Here is a 19,694-nt window from a genome sequence, read left to right on the forward strand (position 1 = left end):
CGATTGAAGAGGCTGTATTATGGGCTATGTGTCTATGTGTGCTATGGGCTCAACTGTGAACGTTCAAAATTCACATGCTGAAGCCCTAACCCCCAGTACCTCTGAATGCGACTGGATTTGGAGACAGGGTCTTTAAACAGGTAATTAAGGTAAAATGATGTCACTCAGGCGGGCCCTAAACCAACATGACTGGTGTCCTTATAAGAAGAGGAGATTAGGACACACGCACAGAGGGAAGATAATGTGAAGACACAGGGAGGAGAAGGCCATCTACAAGCCAAGGAGAGAGGCCTCAAAAGGAACCAAATCTGCTGACACTCTGATCTCAGATTTCCAGCCTCCAGAACTGTGAAAAATAAATTTGTTGTTTAGACCACCCAGTCTCTGGTATTTGCTATGGCACTCCTAGCAAACTAATACACTGTGCAAAAAAAATTTTAAGTGAAAAGACTTCCCTGGTGGCACAGTGGTTAAGAGTCTGCCTGCCAATGCAGGGGACACGGGTTCAAGCCCTGGTCCGGGAGGATCCCACATGCCACGGAGCAACTAAGCCCGTGCGCCACAACTACTGAGCCCGCGTGCTACAACTACTGAAGCCCGCACGCCTAGAGCCCATGCTCTACAACAAGAGAAGCCACTGCAATGAGAAGCCTGTGCACTGCAACGAAGAGTAGCCCCCGCTCGCCGCAACTAGAGCAAGCCCGCGCGCAGCAACAAAGACCCAATGCAGCCAAAAATAAATAAATAAAATAAATAAATTTATAAAAAAAAAAAAAAGATTTTAAATGAAGAATAAAACCTTTGAAAAATAAAAACATATACTCGATTTATTCTAACTGAAATCAGGGTGGTGTATGACGGTAAAGTTCAAGCAAAAGAGCCTTTCTTCAGTGTTCCCAGCGATGGCTTCTGTAATACAATTGTATCGTCCCTAAAACGAGTAGTAAGAAATACATTAATATAAAATGTTAGATGCTTGTATTTTGTAAGACTTTTATAAGAATTTTATCTTACTAGGAGAAACCCATTTAAATTGAATTGGTTTTTACTTTCTCAGTTTTCTAGCCTAGCCTATGAAATCTTCAAACATTAGATATAATTTGTAACAAAATAGGTAAAGAATATGCATTATTAATGTTTATCTTAAAATTGTTACCAAAAGTGAAACATGTGCAAAATTTCATTGCATTTCTAATGCAAATATCTAGAATTACATCATTATTATCCATGGAGGCAGTTACTGAGTTATACACAATGGTCCTACAGTGCTTTCACCCAAAGATCATTCAACATATTAACAATGAGCATTACTTTTAGCAAGGTATGCTGGAAGGAAAAAATAAAATTTAAAGAGGACTTTCTTCGGTGTAAGTTTTCTATTTTTCCACATTCCACAGAAAGAAGAAATAGCAAACTATCCAAAACCAAAAAGAAGTGAAAAAAAGCCCTGAACATCTTAATCTTGAATCGATACTTTTAGAAGCTGTGAATTGCTTGTTTCAAATTCTTAACACATCTGTTACTGCAAAAGGTTAAGGAAGTACAAAATGACTTGAACAATACCTTAGAAAATCGTATTCCCCTGAAGGAGAATGATATTGTTGTATTCACAGTCTCTGCAACCAAAATACAAAATACAAAAAGTTATTGGCTGACATCAGGTGACTTTTTTTGTTTGCTTGCTTGTTTGTTTGTTTGTTTGTAGTACGGAGTGCACCTCTTACAATTTTACTACTGGCAGAAGCAATCCCAAGCAAAACTGTAGAGAAATAATGAATCTTATACCCTGGCTACGATTCTCCTATGGCTCCCTCTGCCACACTGAGCCCCTCTCAGTATCAGCCTGTATCTCATCCCTTAGCAGATACAAACTTGTAAGGCCCACTGGTCTCAATAATGAATGAATGATGAACAAGCTAGTGCTAATATGCTTCATCCCAAGTTACATATGTGCTTATTTATTGTTGCTGCCTCTTATCAGGGAATGATAAAGAAAAATCTTCCTAAAGGTGGAGGAGAGATTTGGGAGGCAGCCAGGATACCAAAGCTCCTTCCAATCCCACCACCGAGAAGCCTAGATATGTAGTCACTGTTGAAATGCACAGCCATGGGCCTGGCCCTGAGGAAGCTGTGGGACAGAGTCAGAAATGCAGGAAAAACCACACTCCACTGACCCAGTCAGAAACAACAAAGGAGTGAACTTACAGGGTAGGGATAGAAAGAGAAATGTTCTGAACCTCTAACAAAAGCAGTATTGACCAAAAATCTTTCTTAAAGTAATATAGTCAAGTGCAAACTGTATTGATTATTTTTCTCCAAGTTGGCTAAAGACAATCCTTACCAGCAAATGAATAGATTATGTCTACATCTATACCTTCATTTCTCACAAATAAGCATTTATTTATTTGCTGCTGGGAGTATTCTTATTAGGGGTACTAATACATTAAGATGTTGGTTCTTGAACTTAGTAAAGTGGTCATATCTTCATGATCTTACGATCTTTCATTCAAGGCTAATCCAGTTCAAATTTAATAGTTCAACCAATATTTATCGAAAGCCTACTATGTACCAGGGACTGGGGAGACAAGGGTTAGTACAATACCATCCTTTCCCTCAAAGAGTTAAAGTCTTTTGGGGACACAGACATGCAAAGAAACCATTCCAAATACAATGTGCAATGAAAAGATGCAGTAAGGATAAAGGCAGGATAGCATTTTTGTTAAGGGTGATGGCTCTGGGACCTGAACTGCTTGGATTTGAATCCCAGCTCCTCTACTTACTCAGTGTGTGACCTTGGGCAAGTCACTTAACTTCTCTGTGCCTCAGTGAAATGACAGTGGATAATGACACCTACCCCGTAGGATTATTATGAGGGTGTCAACTGAAAAAAATGCACAGCCTATAGTTGAGAATTATGTTTTATTCGGTGGACGTACTGAGGACTTAAGCCTGGAAGACAGTCTCTCAGATAGTTCTGAGGCACTGCTCTAAAGAGGTAAGCGAGGAGCCAGAATATACAGAAGTTTTTCCAAAAAAAACTGAGATAGTCGGAACATCAAAAGATTACTGTTAATTAAAGAAAAACCAGACCTCTCAAGTTCATGAATTTAGCACTTTTCCATGTATGGGAAGATGCAGGAGTCTGGGCTCACTGAATCATTCCTTTGATGTGCACCTTAACTATCTAGGGCCGGTATCCTGTGTTCTCCATCCTGAATCCCCTCACAGTCTACCACGGTGGGGGAAAAGGGAGAGGAAGGAGGGGGCGGCTGCAGTGGCTGAAGCCTTGATGGCCACAACATTCTCTGTTTACTGATATGGCAGGTGACATTCTTTGTCCACAAGGGCTATATAAGTTAATACACGTAAGTGCTCAGAACAAGGCCTGGAACATAGCACTCATTAAATGTTATTAACATTCAAATGTCATTTATTATAACATTAAATGTTACTCCTTTCTAGACACCCCTCCCATGGCATCTTGCGAATAATAATGATAATGTTATGAATATTATAGTTGATGTTAATATTATTGTTATTGTGACAGTAGGACCATCATAAAAGATGGGAAGGAAGGCAGGGGGTACATTCCACGTGGCTGGAAAAAGAGGAGCAAAGGCAGGAAGGCGAAAATCAGTATAGCTTACACGTATGCCTGCAAGGGGCTCAATGTTATTAAAGCAAAGAAGCAGCAGGAGTGCTAAGAAGTAAACCTGAAGAAGTAAGCGTGACTGCGCTCAGGTTCCACACTAAGAGAATGGAGGTGATAGGGAAACATCCAAGGATGTGAAATGGTCAGAGTTTGTTTAGAGAGATGAGTCACACGACTGTACAGTAGCTGGATTTAAGGGGAGCACTGAAAGTCAGGGAGACCCGTGAGAGCCCAGGAGGCAGTGACAGTGGTGAAGGGAAGAGGAAGTAAATGCCTCCCGTGACCTCCATCTCAGGTAACCTCCCTCATCATGCTCTGTCTCGTCATCCTGCTGTTTTCCTTGAGAGCACTTATCGTACACTGAATCTTATTTCACTTTCATCTTTATCTTCTTTCGTGACCTAGTTACCATCTTGTTTCCTCCACTGGCCTACAAGCTCCATGAGGACAGGGGCTTTGCTTTGGTCACTTTTGAATTTCCAGCTCTTGGTACTACCTGGTCCCTGCATACCTGGCTCCCAGATCAGCTACATAATTTGCAAGGCTAAGCACAAAATGAAAATGGGAGGGCACTTATTCAGAAAGCAGGGGAAACATCCATTAAAGGTACTAAAATACAAAGTTTTTTCCTTTCTTCCATAGTCTCTCTCTCCCTCTCTCTCTACTTGCCATGAGTTAAAAAATTTTTTTTCTTTCAATTTTATTGAGATATAATTGACATATAGCACAGAAATTTAAGGTGTACAGCATAATAACTTGACCTACATACACTGCAAAACGATTATCACGGTAATCCATCACCTCATAAAACCAAAAAAAAAGAAAAAGAAAGAAAGAAAGAAAAAAATGGTTTTTTTCCTTGTGATAAGAGCTTTTAGGATCTACTCTCTTAGCAACTTAGAGATATACCACACAGCAGCGCTAACTACAGTCACTGCCATATTTTTTGTTTGTTATTTAATGTATTCAAAATAAAACAAAAATTTTAATCATTAGCATGAATTTTACCATTCCCCTTTATATTGTACAATGCCGACCGTAAACACAAATATCAGAGCATTTAACTCTGAGGCAGAATCACTGAAGTTTCACAATTTATATTTCGTGGCTCATCCCCAGAAGGTGCCTGAAGCTGGTCAGGAGAAAGTGACCTAAGCCAGGCTCAGGAAGTTTGGAAGGAGGAAGAGAAGGTCCCCCAGGCATGAAAGAATCTGAGGGAATGTTCCCTGGCACAGGGCGCAAGGTAAGTGTAGAAGCTCACAGGCACCCAGGGGCTGCTCCACAACGACCTGGGGGTGGGAGGTGGGGGGACACCTGTGCAAAGCCTGGGCCTGACAGCTGCCTGACAGGGTCACCCTCCCACATGCTGCCAGATGCCTCATACCCCAGAGCGGGGCAAGGAAGCCAAATCGGGCATCTTTCTTTACCACAGGCCTGCAGATGCACAAGTGACCCTCAAAGGTTTTGCAACCTCTGTGCAATACTTCCACGAGCTACCTGCCGCGGGGGAGACCGTCTGGCCCCCACCTAGTCACCCACTAAACAGTGCCGCGGTGCTGCCAGCCCAGGTGGGGCGGCCACTGCCATACCCCAGCCCCCATGGTACTGCAGGATACCATGCCTGGCCCTGACCCTCCCTGCTCCAGGCCTCCACCAGGGGCACAGGGCGGCAGGTGTCACTGGATGGGATGAGAGTGGAGATGCCAGGCAGGCCCAGGGCGCCAGCAGGTAGCGAGCAGCAGGAAGCCGAGAACCGGTCCAGGGGAGGTGGGCACATACACCACTGTCCCAACACACTCTGTGTACAAAACACACGCTCAAAGATAAAATGACTAAGCGTCTCAAGAATGTGATGCCAGAATAGTAAACCCCAAATGTGAAGCCCTTCTGAGTATGGGGCCCTGGTTGTGAAGCAAACCCTATCAGCTTTGTAGGAGGGAGGGAGATGGATGGGACTTGAGTTTGAGGAAGAAATCAAGAGTAACTCCCAAAGGACTTCCCTGGTGGTCCAGTGGTTAAGACTCGGAGCTTCCACGGCAGGGGCCACGGGTTCAATCCCTGGTCAGGGAACTAAGATCCCGCATGCCACACTGTGCAGCCAAAAAAAAAAAAAAAAAAGTAACTCCCAAATTTCTACCTGGGGAAACTGCCCAAATGTTTACCAGGTCACGTGGGAAGGAGCTCTAACCTCTTCTGTGGAGTAGCCCTCTTTTTTCAACTGTTTTGTCTTTCTTTCCGAGAAAGACGTATCTCCCACTCTCCTCTTACGGGAAGTTAGCTTGAAGCCTCGTGAAGGCGCCAAGAGAGAACCAAGGCAGAGTCAGAGAAAAGGAAGACAGAACCTCAGCTTAGGCCCTTCTCTGCTCTTCCCAGAAGGGATCCACGCAGCTCACTGGTGGTCCAGTCCAGGTCTCCTGGCAACTATGCAGGACGCAGGACCCAAGCCTCGGATGGTATTAAGGGGTTGCACAGTGTCCCCCCAAAAGATCTATTCAAGTCCTAACCCCCAGTACCTGTGAATATGGCCTTATTTGGAAATAGGATCTTTGCAGACGGTCAAATTAAGATGAAGTAATTAAGGTGGGCCCTAATTGAATACGACTGTGTCTTTATGAAAAGGGGAAATTTGGACATGCAGACTGACATTCATAGAGGGAAGACCACATGAAGGCACAGGAAGACGATGGTCATCTACAAGGCAAGAGTCTCCTGGGGCCGCCAGATCCTAGGAGAGAGGCCTGGAGCAGATCCTTCCCGAGAGCCTTCAGAGGGAGCACAGCCCTACCAGCACCTTGATCTCAGACTTCTAGCTTACAGAACTGTTAAATGATAAATCTCTATTGTTCTAAGCCACCCAGTTTGTGGTACCTTGTTACAGCAACCCTTGCAAAATTCTGAAAGTAGGGCTAACAGACTTATTAAGTTTAAAACACCTTTGAAATATCCATTTATTTATTCATAAACGTGTTTTTGAAAGAAATGAAGGGGTGTGTGTGTGTGTGTGTGTGTGTGTGTGTGTGTGTGTGTATAAGAAGTGGAGGGACTTCCCTCGTGGTCCAGTGGGTAAGACTCTGTGCTCCCAATTCAGGGGCCCAGGTTCGATCCCTGGTCAGGGAACTAGATCCCACATGCACGCCGCAGCTAAGGAGTCCATATGCCGCAACGAAGATCCCACGTGCCTCAACTAAGACCCGGCGCAGCCAAAATAAATTAATTAATTAAATAAATATTTTTAAAAAATAAAAGAAGTGGAATGATTATGTGTAATTTTTATTTTATGTTCACTTGCCCATATTTTCTAAATATCATATCCTAAAAATGTATGACCTTTGTAACGACAACAGAAAGGCAAGTTATTTTAAAAGTTGGTAAGTATGTTCCGTACTCATTTGCTTCCCAAATTTTCAAGGGACGGTTGACAGCATTAATGCTTCTTAAATCAGAATGTCCTGAGCTCTAAGCCCATATATTTGGCTGCCAGATGGACATGTTTATTTGAATGTTCCCAAATGACCTTGAGCCCAACGTGCCAAACCAGAACTCGTTATCCTTTAAAAATCTGCCCCTTCCTCTTGCACACATCATTTCTGATAATGGCACTTCCGTCCATCCAGTCAACGGCCCTGGAGCAGTTCCTGATTTATCTAATGTTTGCCTGCCACATGAGATCAGTCAGCACTTCCTGCCTGTCCTGTTCCTCAATACGCTCTCTTCCGTCTCCTCCTCTTTACTCCCAGGGCCGCCCTCGTGGTCCCTCACACAGCCTCCCAGCTGTGTTTCCTTCCGTCCAAGTTTCTTGCCTCAGCCAACCCCACCTCCTTTTGAGACAGGCTGGGACCTGGGACCCTTTGCTGCAGTGCTTGCACCTGGACTAACGTCTCCTCCAGCAACAAATCATAGAGAAACTGTAAGGGAGGAAAAATAACTGCATGCAGGCCCAGTCAGGGCAAATTATGGACAACAAGATACAAAAAGGCCAAAAAAAACCCCAACTGCCACTTCTGAAGAGCCGGAAACAAAAACCGGGTGTCGGGAGCAAAAGCAGGGTACTGTGCATGCGCCCTGCACACACCACCACCTAAGGGGTGGGCAGACCACCTAAGCCACGCCTCCGGCCGACCCCTGGACACACGCCTACCGTCACCCCATATAAGAAACAAGCTCGCCCACCCCTTCTCGGGGAATGAGCAAGGGAATCTGTTACTAGCGGGGGCTACTCTTTGTTGCGGTGCGCAGGCTTCTCACTGCAGTGGCTTCTCTTGTTGCAGAGCTCGGGCTCTAGGCGCGCGGGCTTCAGCAGCTGTGGCACACGGACTCTAGAGCGCAGGCTCAGTCGTTGTGGCTCGCGGGCTCTAGCGCACAGGCTCAGTAGTTGTGGCGCACGGGCTTAGATGCTCCGCGGCATGTGGGATCTTCCCGGACCAGGGCTCGAACCCGTGTCCCCTGCATTGGCAGGCAGATTCTTAACCACTGCGTCACCAGGGAAGTCCCTCTTATCAATTTCTATCGATCAGGGAAGGCTAAGAACACTGGTCGGTAATACTTCCATAAGGACCCTAGTTATCTGCAAAAATGGAAATCTCAGTGGGTCATCCCCACCCACTAACAACAAGGTGCAGGCCAATATTTTATGCATGACTTACATGTTGGCTCCTTCCCCCTTTTCTAGGCTCACCTCCAGCAATTCCCCACAAACACATTCTGCTCCAGCTACAAAAAAGCTACTCCCCAAATAAAACATATTCCTTCATGGCTAGATACGTTTGCATATGCTGTTTCCTCTCAGGGGATGTCCTTTTTCCTCACTCTCTGATGTTCTCAGACTCAAGATTCTAATAAAAGACTCTCTGAAGGCTTATCTGAGTTCTCCTGTCACAGTAAATTGGTAACCATGCAGTTAAGACTAAGAGCATATAATCTATTAGCATTTATGACATTTCCTTGTAACATTTGTTCCCATGACTATTTTTCCCAGAACAGAGTGACCTTCTGAAGAGGGAGAACCTATCATTCAACTTTGGATCACCACAACCTAAATCATGACTCGCTCAAATTAGGTTCAACAGATGTTTGTGGAAGGCAGGGAGGGGAGGTGGGAAGAAGCAGGCAGGCTGGGTTGAGTCTGATACATCTTTGATCTCAAGAAAGTGAAACTTTGAAAATTCACATAAATGTCAACATAATCCCACAGAGATTAAGTGAAATAATTGTAAAGCTGTTGTATGAGAGAAATGGACACTTTTTAAACAACAGTAATCTACCAAGAGGATTTCTTTCACTTTTTTGTTGTTGTTGTTTTGGTTTCTTTTTTTTTTTTTTTTTAGGCCACAGTGCAGGCTTGCGGGATCTTAGTTCCCTGACCAGGGATCGAACCCATGCCCCCTGCAGTGGAAGCGTGGAGTCCTAAGCACTGGACCACCAGGGAAGTCCCGAGGATTTCTTTCAAAGGGAAAGAAAGCATGGCCAGTGGAAGAGTACTTCTTAAGAGTTAGGAGGCTTCTCCATTACCAGATCTCCAAATGACCAAGGGCACATTACTGAACCACTGCAGACATCGGTTTCCTCACTTATAAAAATGACAGGACTATAAAGTCAGGAACAAAAGAAGGATCCGATTATGCACATGAATACTTAATCACCATAATTCTTGAATTCTCACGCTGAGCACTGTACTAAGCTTTTTAACACACATTCTCTAATTTAATCCTTAAAACCATGTAAAATAGGTTTCACCGTTGCCATTTCCCAGATGAGGAAAACGAGGTTGATAGAGGTTAAATAACACCCAAGGTCACATTGCTGATAGGTGGAAAAGCTGGGACATAGACTCAGGTGTTTATGGCTCTGAGCCCAGACTCATAAGCAATGCCAGCTCCACAATGTGTATGTGGCTTGGGGGTGGCAGACAAGTTAGAGATGCGGAGAGTTGGTTGGCTGGGAGACATATCTTGAAGCTTCATTTGCATAGCAAGCAGATTGGTTTACTTAGAAACTTTTTTTTTTGGCCACACTGCACAGCCTGTGGGATCTTAGTTCCCCAACCAGGGATCGAATGTGGGCCCTTGGCAGTGAAAGCGCAGAGTTCCAACCACTGGACCGCCAGGGAACTCCCAGAAACTTTTTTTTTTATTGACTGCTAAAAAATGTATAATCCAATTGATGTCCCTGTCAAAGCAAGTATAAGCCTTTCTGTTAAGAATTTTTATATTACTCTCATTCCATTAATTCTCTACCCTTATTTTCCATTTTTGTCCCATCTAATTTTTGTCTATCTAATTTATGTTATGTTGCTCAAATTAACATATGCATGTAAACTACCTGAAATCTTTTTTTAAACAAGAGAGGGCACTGGTTAATGGTAAATAATTATAGGGGAAAACATTCAACTGCAATAGTAATTTTTAAAATGTTAATAAAAAACAATTAGGCTTAAGTTTTTTAACCTAATAAAGTTTTTTAAAAACTTCTTTTTTAAAATGATAATGCCCTATACCCTGAGAAAACCATAATTCAAAAAGAGTCATGTACCACAATGTTCATTGCAGCTCTACTTACAATAGCCAGGACATGGAAGCAACCTAAGTGTCCATCGACAAATGAATGGATAAAGAAGATGTGGCACATATATACAATGGAATATTACTCAGCCATAAAAAGAAACGAAATTGAGTTATTTGTAGTGACGTGGATGGACCTAGAGACTGTCATACAGAGTGAAGGAAGTCAGAAAGAGAAAAACAAATACCGTATGCTAACACATATATATGGAATCTAAAAATAAATGGTTCTGAAGACATAGAGAATGGACTTGAGGACACGGGGAGGGGGAAGGGTAAGCTGGGACGAAGTGAGAGAGTGGCATGGACATATATACACTACCAAATGTAAAACACATAGCTAGTGGGAAGCAGCTGCATAGCACAGGGAGGTCAGCTCAGTGCTTTGTGACCACCTAGAGGGGTGGGATAGGGAGGGTGGGAGGGAGATGCAAGAGGGAAGAGATATGGGGATATATGTATACGTATAGCTGATTCACTTTATTATAAAGCAGAAACTAACACGCCATTGTAAAGCAATTATACCCCAATAAAAATTTTAAAAAATAAAATGATAATGCCCGATGTTAACAAGACAAGAGATTAAACTACTATATGTATACATTGGCGGTGGTACAATGTATAAACTGATACAATCTTTCAGAAAAGCAATTCGGCCTTATGTAAACAAAACCACATAGATTCAAACCATTTAAGCTCAGGAATCTCCCTTGGAGTTATGTGTTAACTCCTTCTTCCAAACATGAGAATATTCAAATCTAAAATATGAGAATATTTATATATGCATTATATTATTTATAATAGTAAAAATATCAGAGGAAAACTAAATGTCTAATAGGAAAATAGTTAAGTAAACCAGGGCATACCCACTAAGGGAGATGTTTCATTATGTAACATTTATACTCTGATTTTTAAACCACATGCATTATCTGGTCAAATAATTAATTAATTTTTAAAAAGAAAATAATTATAGTACAGTATACTTACAACTGCATAACAATATGCATGAATTTTAAAATGAGAACAAAATACACCAAAATGTTCTTAGAAATATGATTCTGTGACTTTTTGATTGTTTTCATTTTCTAATTTTTGGTAATGTGACAATATGATTATAGAATTTTTTGATTCTGTGACTTTTTGATTGTTTTCATTTTCTAATTTTTGGTAATGTGACAATATGATATATAGAATTTTTTAAACTATTTAAAATACTAGTTTAAAAATTATTAAGGAAAAATTCATGGGTTTACAGTAAGTGACCTTTAAGTTCCTAAAGTTTGAAATTTTATGATTCTGTGAATAATTGCAGGGTGGATAAAAAGGGAGAAAAGACACTGAAGGAACGAATGTAACTGCATAGAAAAATCTATTGTGTTTTTATGAAAAATAATAAATGCAATGTTTAGAAAAAGAGAACATAACCAAAGGTAAATATACAGTATTAATCTGAACAAGGTAAAAATTTTAATATCCCTTCAAACACACCAAATAAGTGTCATCTTAATAATAATCCAGTCACATAATTGTAAAATATTGTTTAAACTGCTAAAAGAAAAACTTTGGATGGAAATAAAGAATTATTATCAGAAAAGGAGCTTCACATTTTTAACATATTTTATTTTCATAGCGTTCTCATAAGGTATTATACTCTATTCTGAGGGTAATATGAATTGAATGCTTACCTCCCTTCAGAGCTCTGCAAAAAGAATAATCATCATCAGATCCTCGGCAAATAACTTCTTTGCGCACTGGGAAATTCACGGACTTAAAAGATACATAGATATTGAAATATAAGCTTTTTAAGTCTCTTCCTTAAAAAGAAAAAAATTTCATTAGCCCCTCAAATAAGGTATTTTTTAATAAATATTTAATAACCAACATTTACTGTATACTTAAAATATGCCCTGTGCTTTTCCTACATTATTTCATTTAATTATGACAACTACCCATAATGTGGATATTATTATCCTGTTTTGTAGATGAGAAAACTGAAGTTCTGACAGGGCCACTAGTTGATTGTAATCAAATAGGCTGTTCCACAGTGAGAATTATGTGGGCTATGCCTAAAAATAGAATAACCTATATTTTTGAGAAAACTATCAAATGAAAATATAAAATTTCCAGTTGTAGTCATAGTTCCACTAGGAAATTCAAAAGAGAGGGAAGGGAAAGGAAGGTTGGTTTTTTTGTTTTTTTGTTTTTTGTTTTTTTAAAGATTTATTGATTGATTGATTGATTGATTGCTATGTTGGGTCTTCGTTTCTGTGCTAGGGCTTTCTCTAGCTGCGGCAAGTGGGGGCCACTCTTCATCGCGGCGCGCGGGTCTCTCACTATCGCGGCCTCTCCCGTTGCGGAGCACAGGCTCCAGATGCGCAGGCTCAGCAGTTGTGGTTCACGGGCCCAGTTGCTCCGCGGCCTGTGGGATCTTCCCAGACCAGGGCTCGAACCCGTGTCCCCTGCATTGGCAGGCAGATTCTCAACCACTGCGCCACCAGGGAAGCCCAGGAAGGTTGTTTTGATGAAAGATTTCTTGGAGAACAAAATTGAACCTTTTGATTAAAAATTAAATAGATGAGCTATTTATTATTTCCTCAGGATCTCTTTATTACCAATGAAGATGGAAAATTCCAGGAAGAAATGCATTTTGCTCAACTCTTCTAAGTTACTCAGTTGGTCCAACTGGACAAGATGCACAATCTTTTTTATAATGAAAACAATTATTGTAACCACTACCTCATGGAAAGTATTTTTCTAACAAAGTCACCATGACTCATTGTAGTCATAATAAAAATTAAAAAAATTTTTTCCATCTTTACCTTGACCTTGGCTGTGCAGAACAGAACTGCCAGCTCCTTCCTCAAAACCCTGTCCTTCCTTTGGTGTTGGTGCTACCGCTCTCTTCTTGTCCTCCAACCGTTCTGACTCCTCTCCCCAGTCTAGCTCACTGACTCATCTTTCTTAGGATTCTAATCTCAGTGCTTCTCAGTTTTCACACTGCACACTCTCCCCAGCTTTAAATACCACATAGGGTAATAACTCCCAAATCATCATCTTTAATCTCAACTTTTCTTTTAAGCATCTGTCCCCTGTGTGCATTCAATATCTCTACTCAAATGTCACTTATTACCACACCCAAAAGATCCAAAATTGATTTCCTTATCTTCATTACCAAATCAGCACTAGAATTCCTAATCCCGGTCAATCCTACTTGCGTCCCTTTTATCCGCATTACCACTATCTTAATGCAGGCTCTCGTTACTCTGAGCCTAAAGTACCACCAAACTTCCTTATTTGTCTCCACTTCTCTACTTTCAGGGTAAAGCGTAGAGAAGAAGAACGTTATACAGTCTGTTTCAAACAGTGGCCCCGTGGCCCACGCCATGGACATGGACCTGAACCTTTCTCAAAGCAGGGATGTGTACAGAAGTTGAATAGCTGTTTTCACAAGGGGTGCCTTGAGATACAAGCACATGGTAGCGTGGCATCCAATGATAATGCAGAACAAAGAATCTTCTTCCATTTCTGGGTGGAACACACTATGATTCCAGTCTTCAATGATTCCAAGAAAGGAAATGCTGCTTTGACATCTCAACCCTTTACATCTTGAGAAGCTTCTTGCCCTTAGATATCACTGTGGTCATGTTAGGCACGTGAACAGTGGTTGAAGTGAGGTACCACTTGCGTGGCTCAGCAGGCCAGAGATATCAATGTGGGTGTTGGAGTGAGAGACAAGAAACATGGTGGCTCTCGGGGGTTTAGCAAAGAAGACTGTTTTTGAGCTCACCTAACACAACTTTGGGAACTTCTGGAAATAACTTTGAGGAAGGCTTATGATCCAGCTGTATATGTCAATTAGTTAATAGTGACATATAATTTATTAGCAAGGCTATGAAGTCTCAAATCATTTCCATTCCCAACCTATTTTTGGTACAAGATTGCTCTTATAGCTCTCACTGAATTTAAGTAGAGATAGGGCTACAAAAATAAGGTTGATTTCTATGAATGTGGCCCACATTTTATACAGATGTTCTAGTATATTCTAGGGAAACTCAGGTCATAACTGCAAAGCATTATAAAAAAAACATGACTAAATAATTCTTTCATTACTGAATTAATATCATGTTATATAAATGTCATATTTAGTAAGTGATTAGGGTATTTGCGGTGACCATGGAGGTGTGCTGCTTAAGACTCCCTTCCAAAGAATCTGTGGGGAGGAGGGCAGTGGGCAGACAGCCATCAGCTACTGCACTTTCAGATATATCTTAGCACTCATCCGGAGGCCAGACCCTAACAGTCTGCTCCTATAACGACAGAGCACAACAAGGACACTAGAGCCAGCCTACTCCTGCCTATCATGGGACACATGTGACAGGCTATCTTTGCTCTAAGACTCCCCACTGACCTGGCTGAGGATGTCTCAGGGATGCATTTTGGTCTGATGACCATCCTACCAAATTATCCTTCCTTCTCTCTCATTTCAAAGGTATCAGACCAACACCTCTATCTGCATCCTCTCCTTGCCTGCTCTAGCTTCCTCTTTCCTTTATTGTTCACAAACATTTCCCCCCAAAATATCCTTTGTATGTCTAATTCCTTCTTGGTATCTGCTTTTCAGAGAACCCTAAGTGAAACTGTGCTGTATTATTATTACTTGGGTCTGGAAGGCCTGCTTCCTGTGTGTAAGGGGAAGGGGATCACTTGAAAATGAGGTCATTCATTATGTAAATAATCACTTTTGCAAGCACCTAGAGGTAAAGCACACCACATCGACCAGAAAACAAAACCTGAGAAAAGAGGAAGAAATTGTAGAGCCTTCGTTGGGCAAAAATTTAGATTATTTTAGGGGATTAAGAGATACAAACTACTATGTATAAAATAAGCAACAAGGATATATCATATAGAACAGGGAAATATAGCCATTATTTTGTAATAACTTTAAATGGAGTATAATCTGTAAAAGTACTGAAGCACTATGTTGTACACCTGAAATTAATATAGTATTATAAATCAACTATACTTCAATTAAAAAAAAAAAAGTTTAGATTATTTATTTCACCCTTGGCCAAGAAAGTGGAGCAAGTAGCTCATTGTTCTTTCCTCTGTGCTACCACTAAGCCTTATTGCTATCATTTCACTTATCATACTATATTATCTACACATCTGTCTCTCCTATTGCGCTGAGAGATTCTTGAAGGTCAAGAGAATGTCTTATTTATCAATGAAATCACAGCACCTAGCATAATACTTGAAATGAACTATACATTTACTAAGTATTTTTTAATGAATAAATGAATGCAGAAACAAAGTGTCAAGATACAGGTTTTCAGGGAAATTAAAGCATAAGTTTATTGTCTATCATTTCTAGATTCTCAACTACCTTTTTTCCTGTAAGCTGGAGAACTAAAATCAGGGTGATATGTTTCTTTAGCTTATTTATGTAAAAGCACATTTTAAAGTATAAGCGCCAAATATAAGCTAGGATGTAAATGATAATAGTGAAAATGAAAACAATAATGATAATGATGATGATTACAACTGAATTTCCTGGGATCCTTACAGGCAACAGCTGACCAGTAGGAGAGGATGAAAGTTTTGTGTGTTTTCACAAACACTCAGATCCAGCCCAATGCTATCACCATCACCCAATTAACTTTTATAAGATGATGGCAAGTAAACTCATAGAGAGGAAAAAGAAGAAATAACACAAAACAAAAATCATTGCCTTTTTTCATATCATCATCATCATCATATTTTTTTCTAGAAAGGTCACCTCTAGGAAAAAAAGTCCTGGCTTGCTCATACACAAATCCTTGACTCATGGAAACCCAAGTTTACTTATCAGCTGAATATCTAATGATTGACAATGGATATACCTAGCAGATGGTTAGAAGTTTCAAATTATTTCAATTTTTACCATGCCATTATGTAATCCCTCCTCATGAGTGTAAGCTAGCCTAGTGACTTGCTTCTAACAAACAGAATACAGCAAAGGTGATAGGGTGGCACTTTCATCATTAGGCTACATAAGACTGTGACTTCTATCTTGTTAGTTAACTGTCCCCCTTGCTAACTTCAATGAAACAAGAAGCCATGATGAAAAGGCCCACATGACAAGGAACTGAGGGCTGGCCAACAGTCAGACAGAAACTGAACACTGTCAACGACCACATAAGCTTAGAATTGGGTCCTTCCCTAGTTGAGCCTTCAGAAGAAACCCTGGCCAACACCTTGATTGCAGCCTTGTGGGAGACCTCCTGAAGCTGACACAGGTAAGCCATACCCAGACTATTGATATACAAAGACTATGAGATAAAGAATATGTCCTGTTTTAAGCCATTAAGATTGTGATAATTTGTTACATAGCAAGAGAAAACTAATACACATACATTTAGAACACCATCATTTTTCATTGATATTTCTGGAACCCTTTTAATTGATCTACAAAAACAAAACTTTGGACTTACTTGGAATGTAGTAAAGATACAGATTTCCACGGCCTCCCTTCAATGTTATACAGGGATCAGAATTTACTGAAATAGGGAATTTCAAGTTATCTAAATGGAAGAAAGAAAATGTCAATAAAATTACTATAAATCATTTACAATAAGTATTCTGAATATCAGCTCCCCAAAACTACCTTTAGCATTAAAATTTTATAATGAGAAAAATTGAGGGTAGTTAAAAATATCTCCCTCCCCAGAGGAGTGAAGTCAGCCAGATGGTAGAGTAAAAAGTCCTCCTTCCCTTGACCAACACACCAGTTCAGCAAAAATTTACGGACAATTTCCCTTTGTGAGAAATCAGAAACCAACCGAAAGTTTCCTGCATCCAGGAGAATGTAAAACCAGACTCACCAATTCAGTACTGAGGTTCGGGACACCTCTCACAAGAGACACTGCTGCTGGCATAGCATAATTAGGAAGAGATAACCTACCCCTCAATTTCACTCAGAGAGAAGAGATTGGTTCATGCATTCAGAGCCCCACATTTTCCAAGGAGATCCCCAGAGGACTAAAGAAAGAAAGTCTGAACAGTGTTATAACTAGTAAGGAGACTGAATCAGTAATCAAAAATTTCCCAAAGAAAAGTCCAGGACCAGATGGCTTTACAGGAGAATTCTACAAAACATTTAAGTCAGAATTAACACCAACCCTTCTCAAACTCTTCCAAAAAAATGAAGAGGAGGGCACCCTTCCAAACTCATTTTATGAGGCTAGCATTACCCTGATAGTAAGGCAAGACAAAGACACTACAAGAAAACTATAAGCCAATATCCCTAATGAGTTTAGATGCAAAAATCCTCACAAAATATTAGCAAACTGAATTCAACAGCACATTAAGAGGATCATATACCATGACTAAGAGGCATTTATCCGTGGGATGCAAGGATGGTCTAACACACAAAAATCAATTAATGTGATATGCCACATTAATAGAATGAAGAATAAAAATCGCATGACCATCTCAATAGAGGACAAAATTCAACATCCTTTCATGATAAAAACTCTCAACAAACTAGAATTAGAGGAAATGGCCTCAACATAATGAAGGTCATATACGAAAAGTCCATAGTTAACATCATACCCAACAGTGAAAAACTAAAAGTTTTTCCTCTAAGATCAGAAGCAAGGCAAGGATACCCACTCTCAACATAGTACTGGAAGTCCTAGCCAGATGAATTAGGTAAGAAAAATAAATAAAAGGCATCCAAATCAGAAAAGAAGAAGTAAAATTTTCTGTTTGCAGATGACATAATTTTATATCTAGAAAACCCTAAAAACTCCATTAAAAATTGTCAGAACTAATCAAAAAATTCAGTAAAGTTACAGGATACAAAATCAAAATCCAAAATATCAGTTGCATTTCTATACACTAACAATGAACTATACAAAAAGGAAATTAGGAAAACAATCCCATTTACAATAGCACCAAAAGAATAAAATATCTAGGATTAAACTTACCTAAGGAGTTTGTGAAAGACTTGTATGCTGAAAACTACAAAACATTGATGAAAGAAATTAAACAAGACACAAACAAATGGAAAACTATCTTATGTTCATTGATTGGAAGAATTAATGTTATTAAAATGTCCATATTACCCAAAGCAATCTATAGAGTCAATACATTTCTATCAAAATCTCAATGGCATTTTTTACAGAAATAGAAAAAACAACTCTAAAATTCATATGGAACCACAAAAGATGACAAATAGGCAAGAAAATCTTGCGAAAGAGGAAGCATCACATTTCCTGATTTCAAACTATACTGCAAAGCTACAGTAATCAAAACAGTATGGTAGTGGCAAAAAGACAGCCATGTAGACCAATGGAACTGAACAGAGAGCCCAGAAGTAAATCCATGTGTGTTTTGTCAACTAATCTTTGACAAGGATGCCAAGAATGCACAATGGGGAAAGGACAGTCTCTTCAACAAATGGTGCTGGCGAAACATGCAAAAGAAAGAAACTGGACCTTTATCTTATACCACAAACAAAAACCAATTCAAAATGGATTAAAGACCTAAACATAAGATTCAAAACTGTAAAAACCCTAGAAGAAAATACAGGGGAAAAGCTTCATGACATTGGTCTTGACAATGATTTCATGGATATGACATGAAAAGCAAAGGCAGCAAAAACATGAATAAACAAGTGGGACTATATCAAACTAAAAAGCTTCTGTACTGCAAAGGAAACAATCAACGGAGTGAAAAGGCAGCCTATGGAATGGGAGAAAATACTTGAAAAGCATATATCTGATAAGGTGTGAATCTCCAAAATATATAAGGAATTCCAACAATTCAACTGTAATAAAACTAATAACCTGATTTTAAAATGAGCTAAGGACTTGCATTTGTTGAGACGTGGATGGACCTACAGACTGTCATACAGAGTGAAGTAAGTCAGAAAGAGAAAAACAAATATCGTATATTAACGCATGTATGTGGAATCTAGAAAAATGGTACAGATGAACCGGTCTGCAGGGCAGAAGTTGAGACACAGATGTAGAGAACAAACGTATGGACACCAAGGGGGGAAAACCGCGGTGGGGTGGGCATGGTGGTGTGCTGAATTGGGCGATTGGGATTGACATTTATACACTGATGTGTATAAAATTGATGACTAATAAGAACCTGTGGTATAAACAAACAAACAAACAAAAAAACTAATGCTAAACTTTCTTTGGGTTACTTGTATGGAAATATGTTAATATAAATGTTTCAGACATTACATGAAATTTCTAAAAATCTTATATGTTCTGGTATAATGTTATAAGTCATAATTCTAGTTATTACTTTGAAATGTATATCTCAGAAATAACTAAATTTCCTTGTCAATTGCATTATTATGAACTTTCATCAAATCTTTAACCGTGGTCATTTTTACGTCTTTTGTCATTTACAGACAGTTCTGGGTGTACTCTGATGCTTTCACAAAAATGTCCCTATAAAAGGGTTTCACCTTCAAGGAATCCATGGAA

At 40.0% G+C, this 19,694-nt stretch overlaps 1 protein-coding gene across 2 annotated transcripts in view; it reads right to left on the reverse strand.

Annotated features, from left to right (window-relative positions):
• Positions 1–800: 800 nt before the first annotated feature.
• LY96 (lymphocyte antigen 96) overlaps positions 801–19,694 on the reverse strand; it is a 31,925-nt gene continuing 13,031 nt past the window's right edge. For both annotated transcript variants that reach the window (XM_082363647.1, XM_082363648.1), the window contains exons 2-5: positions 16,680–16,769; positions 11,895–12,023; positions 1,564–1,616; positions 801–931 (exon numbers count right to left, since the gene is read on the reverse strand). In XM_082363647.1, coding sequence (XP_082219773.1) covers positions 833–931; positions 1,564–1,616; positions 11,895–12,023; positions 16,680–16,769 — 371 coding nt within the window. In that variant the 3' untranslated portion in view covers positions 801–832. The remainder of the gene's footprint in view (positions 932–1,563; positions 1,617–11,894; positions 12,024–16,679; positions 16,770–19,694) is intronic.

The sequence above is a fragment of the Balaenoptera borealis genome, assembly GCF_965194805.1.
Source record: "Balaenoptera borealis genome assembly, chromosome: 17".
Taxonomy (NCBI): domain Eukaryota; kingdom Metazoa; phylum Chordata; class Mammalia; order Artiodactyla; family Balaenopteridae; genus Balaenoptera; species Balaenoptera borealis.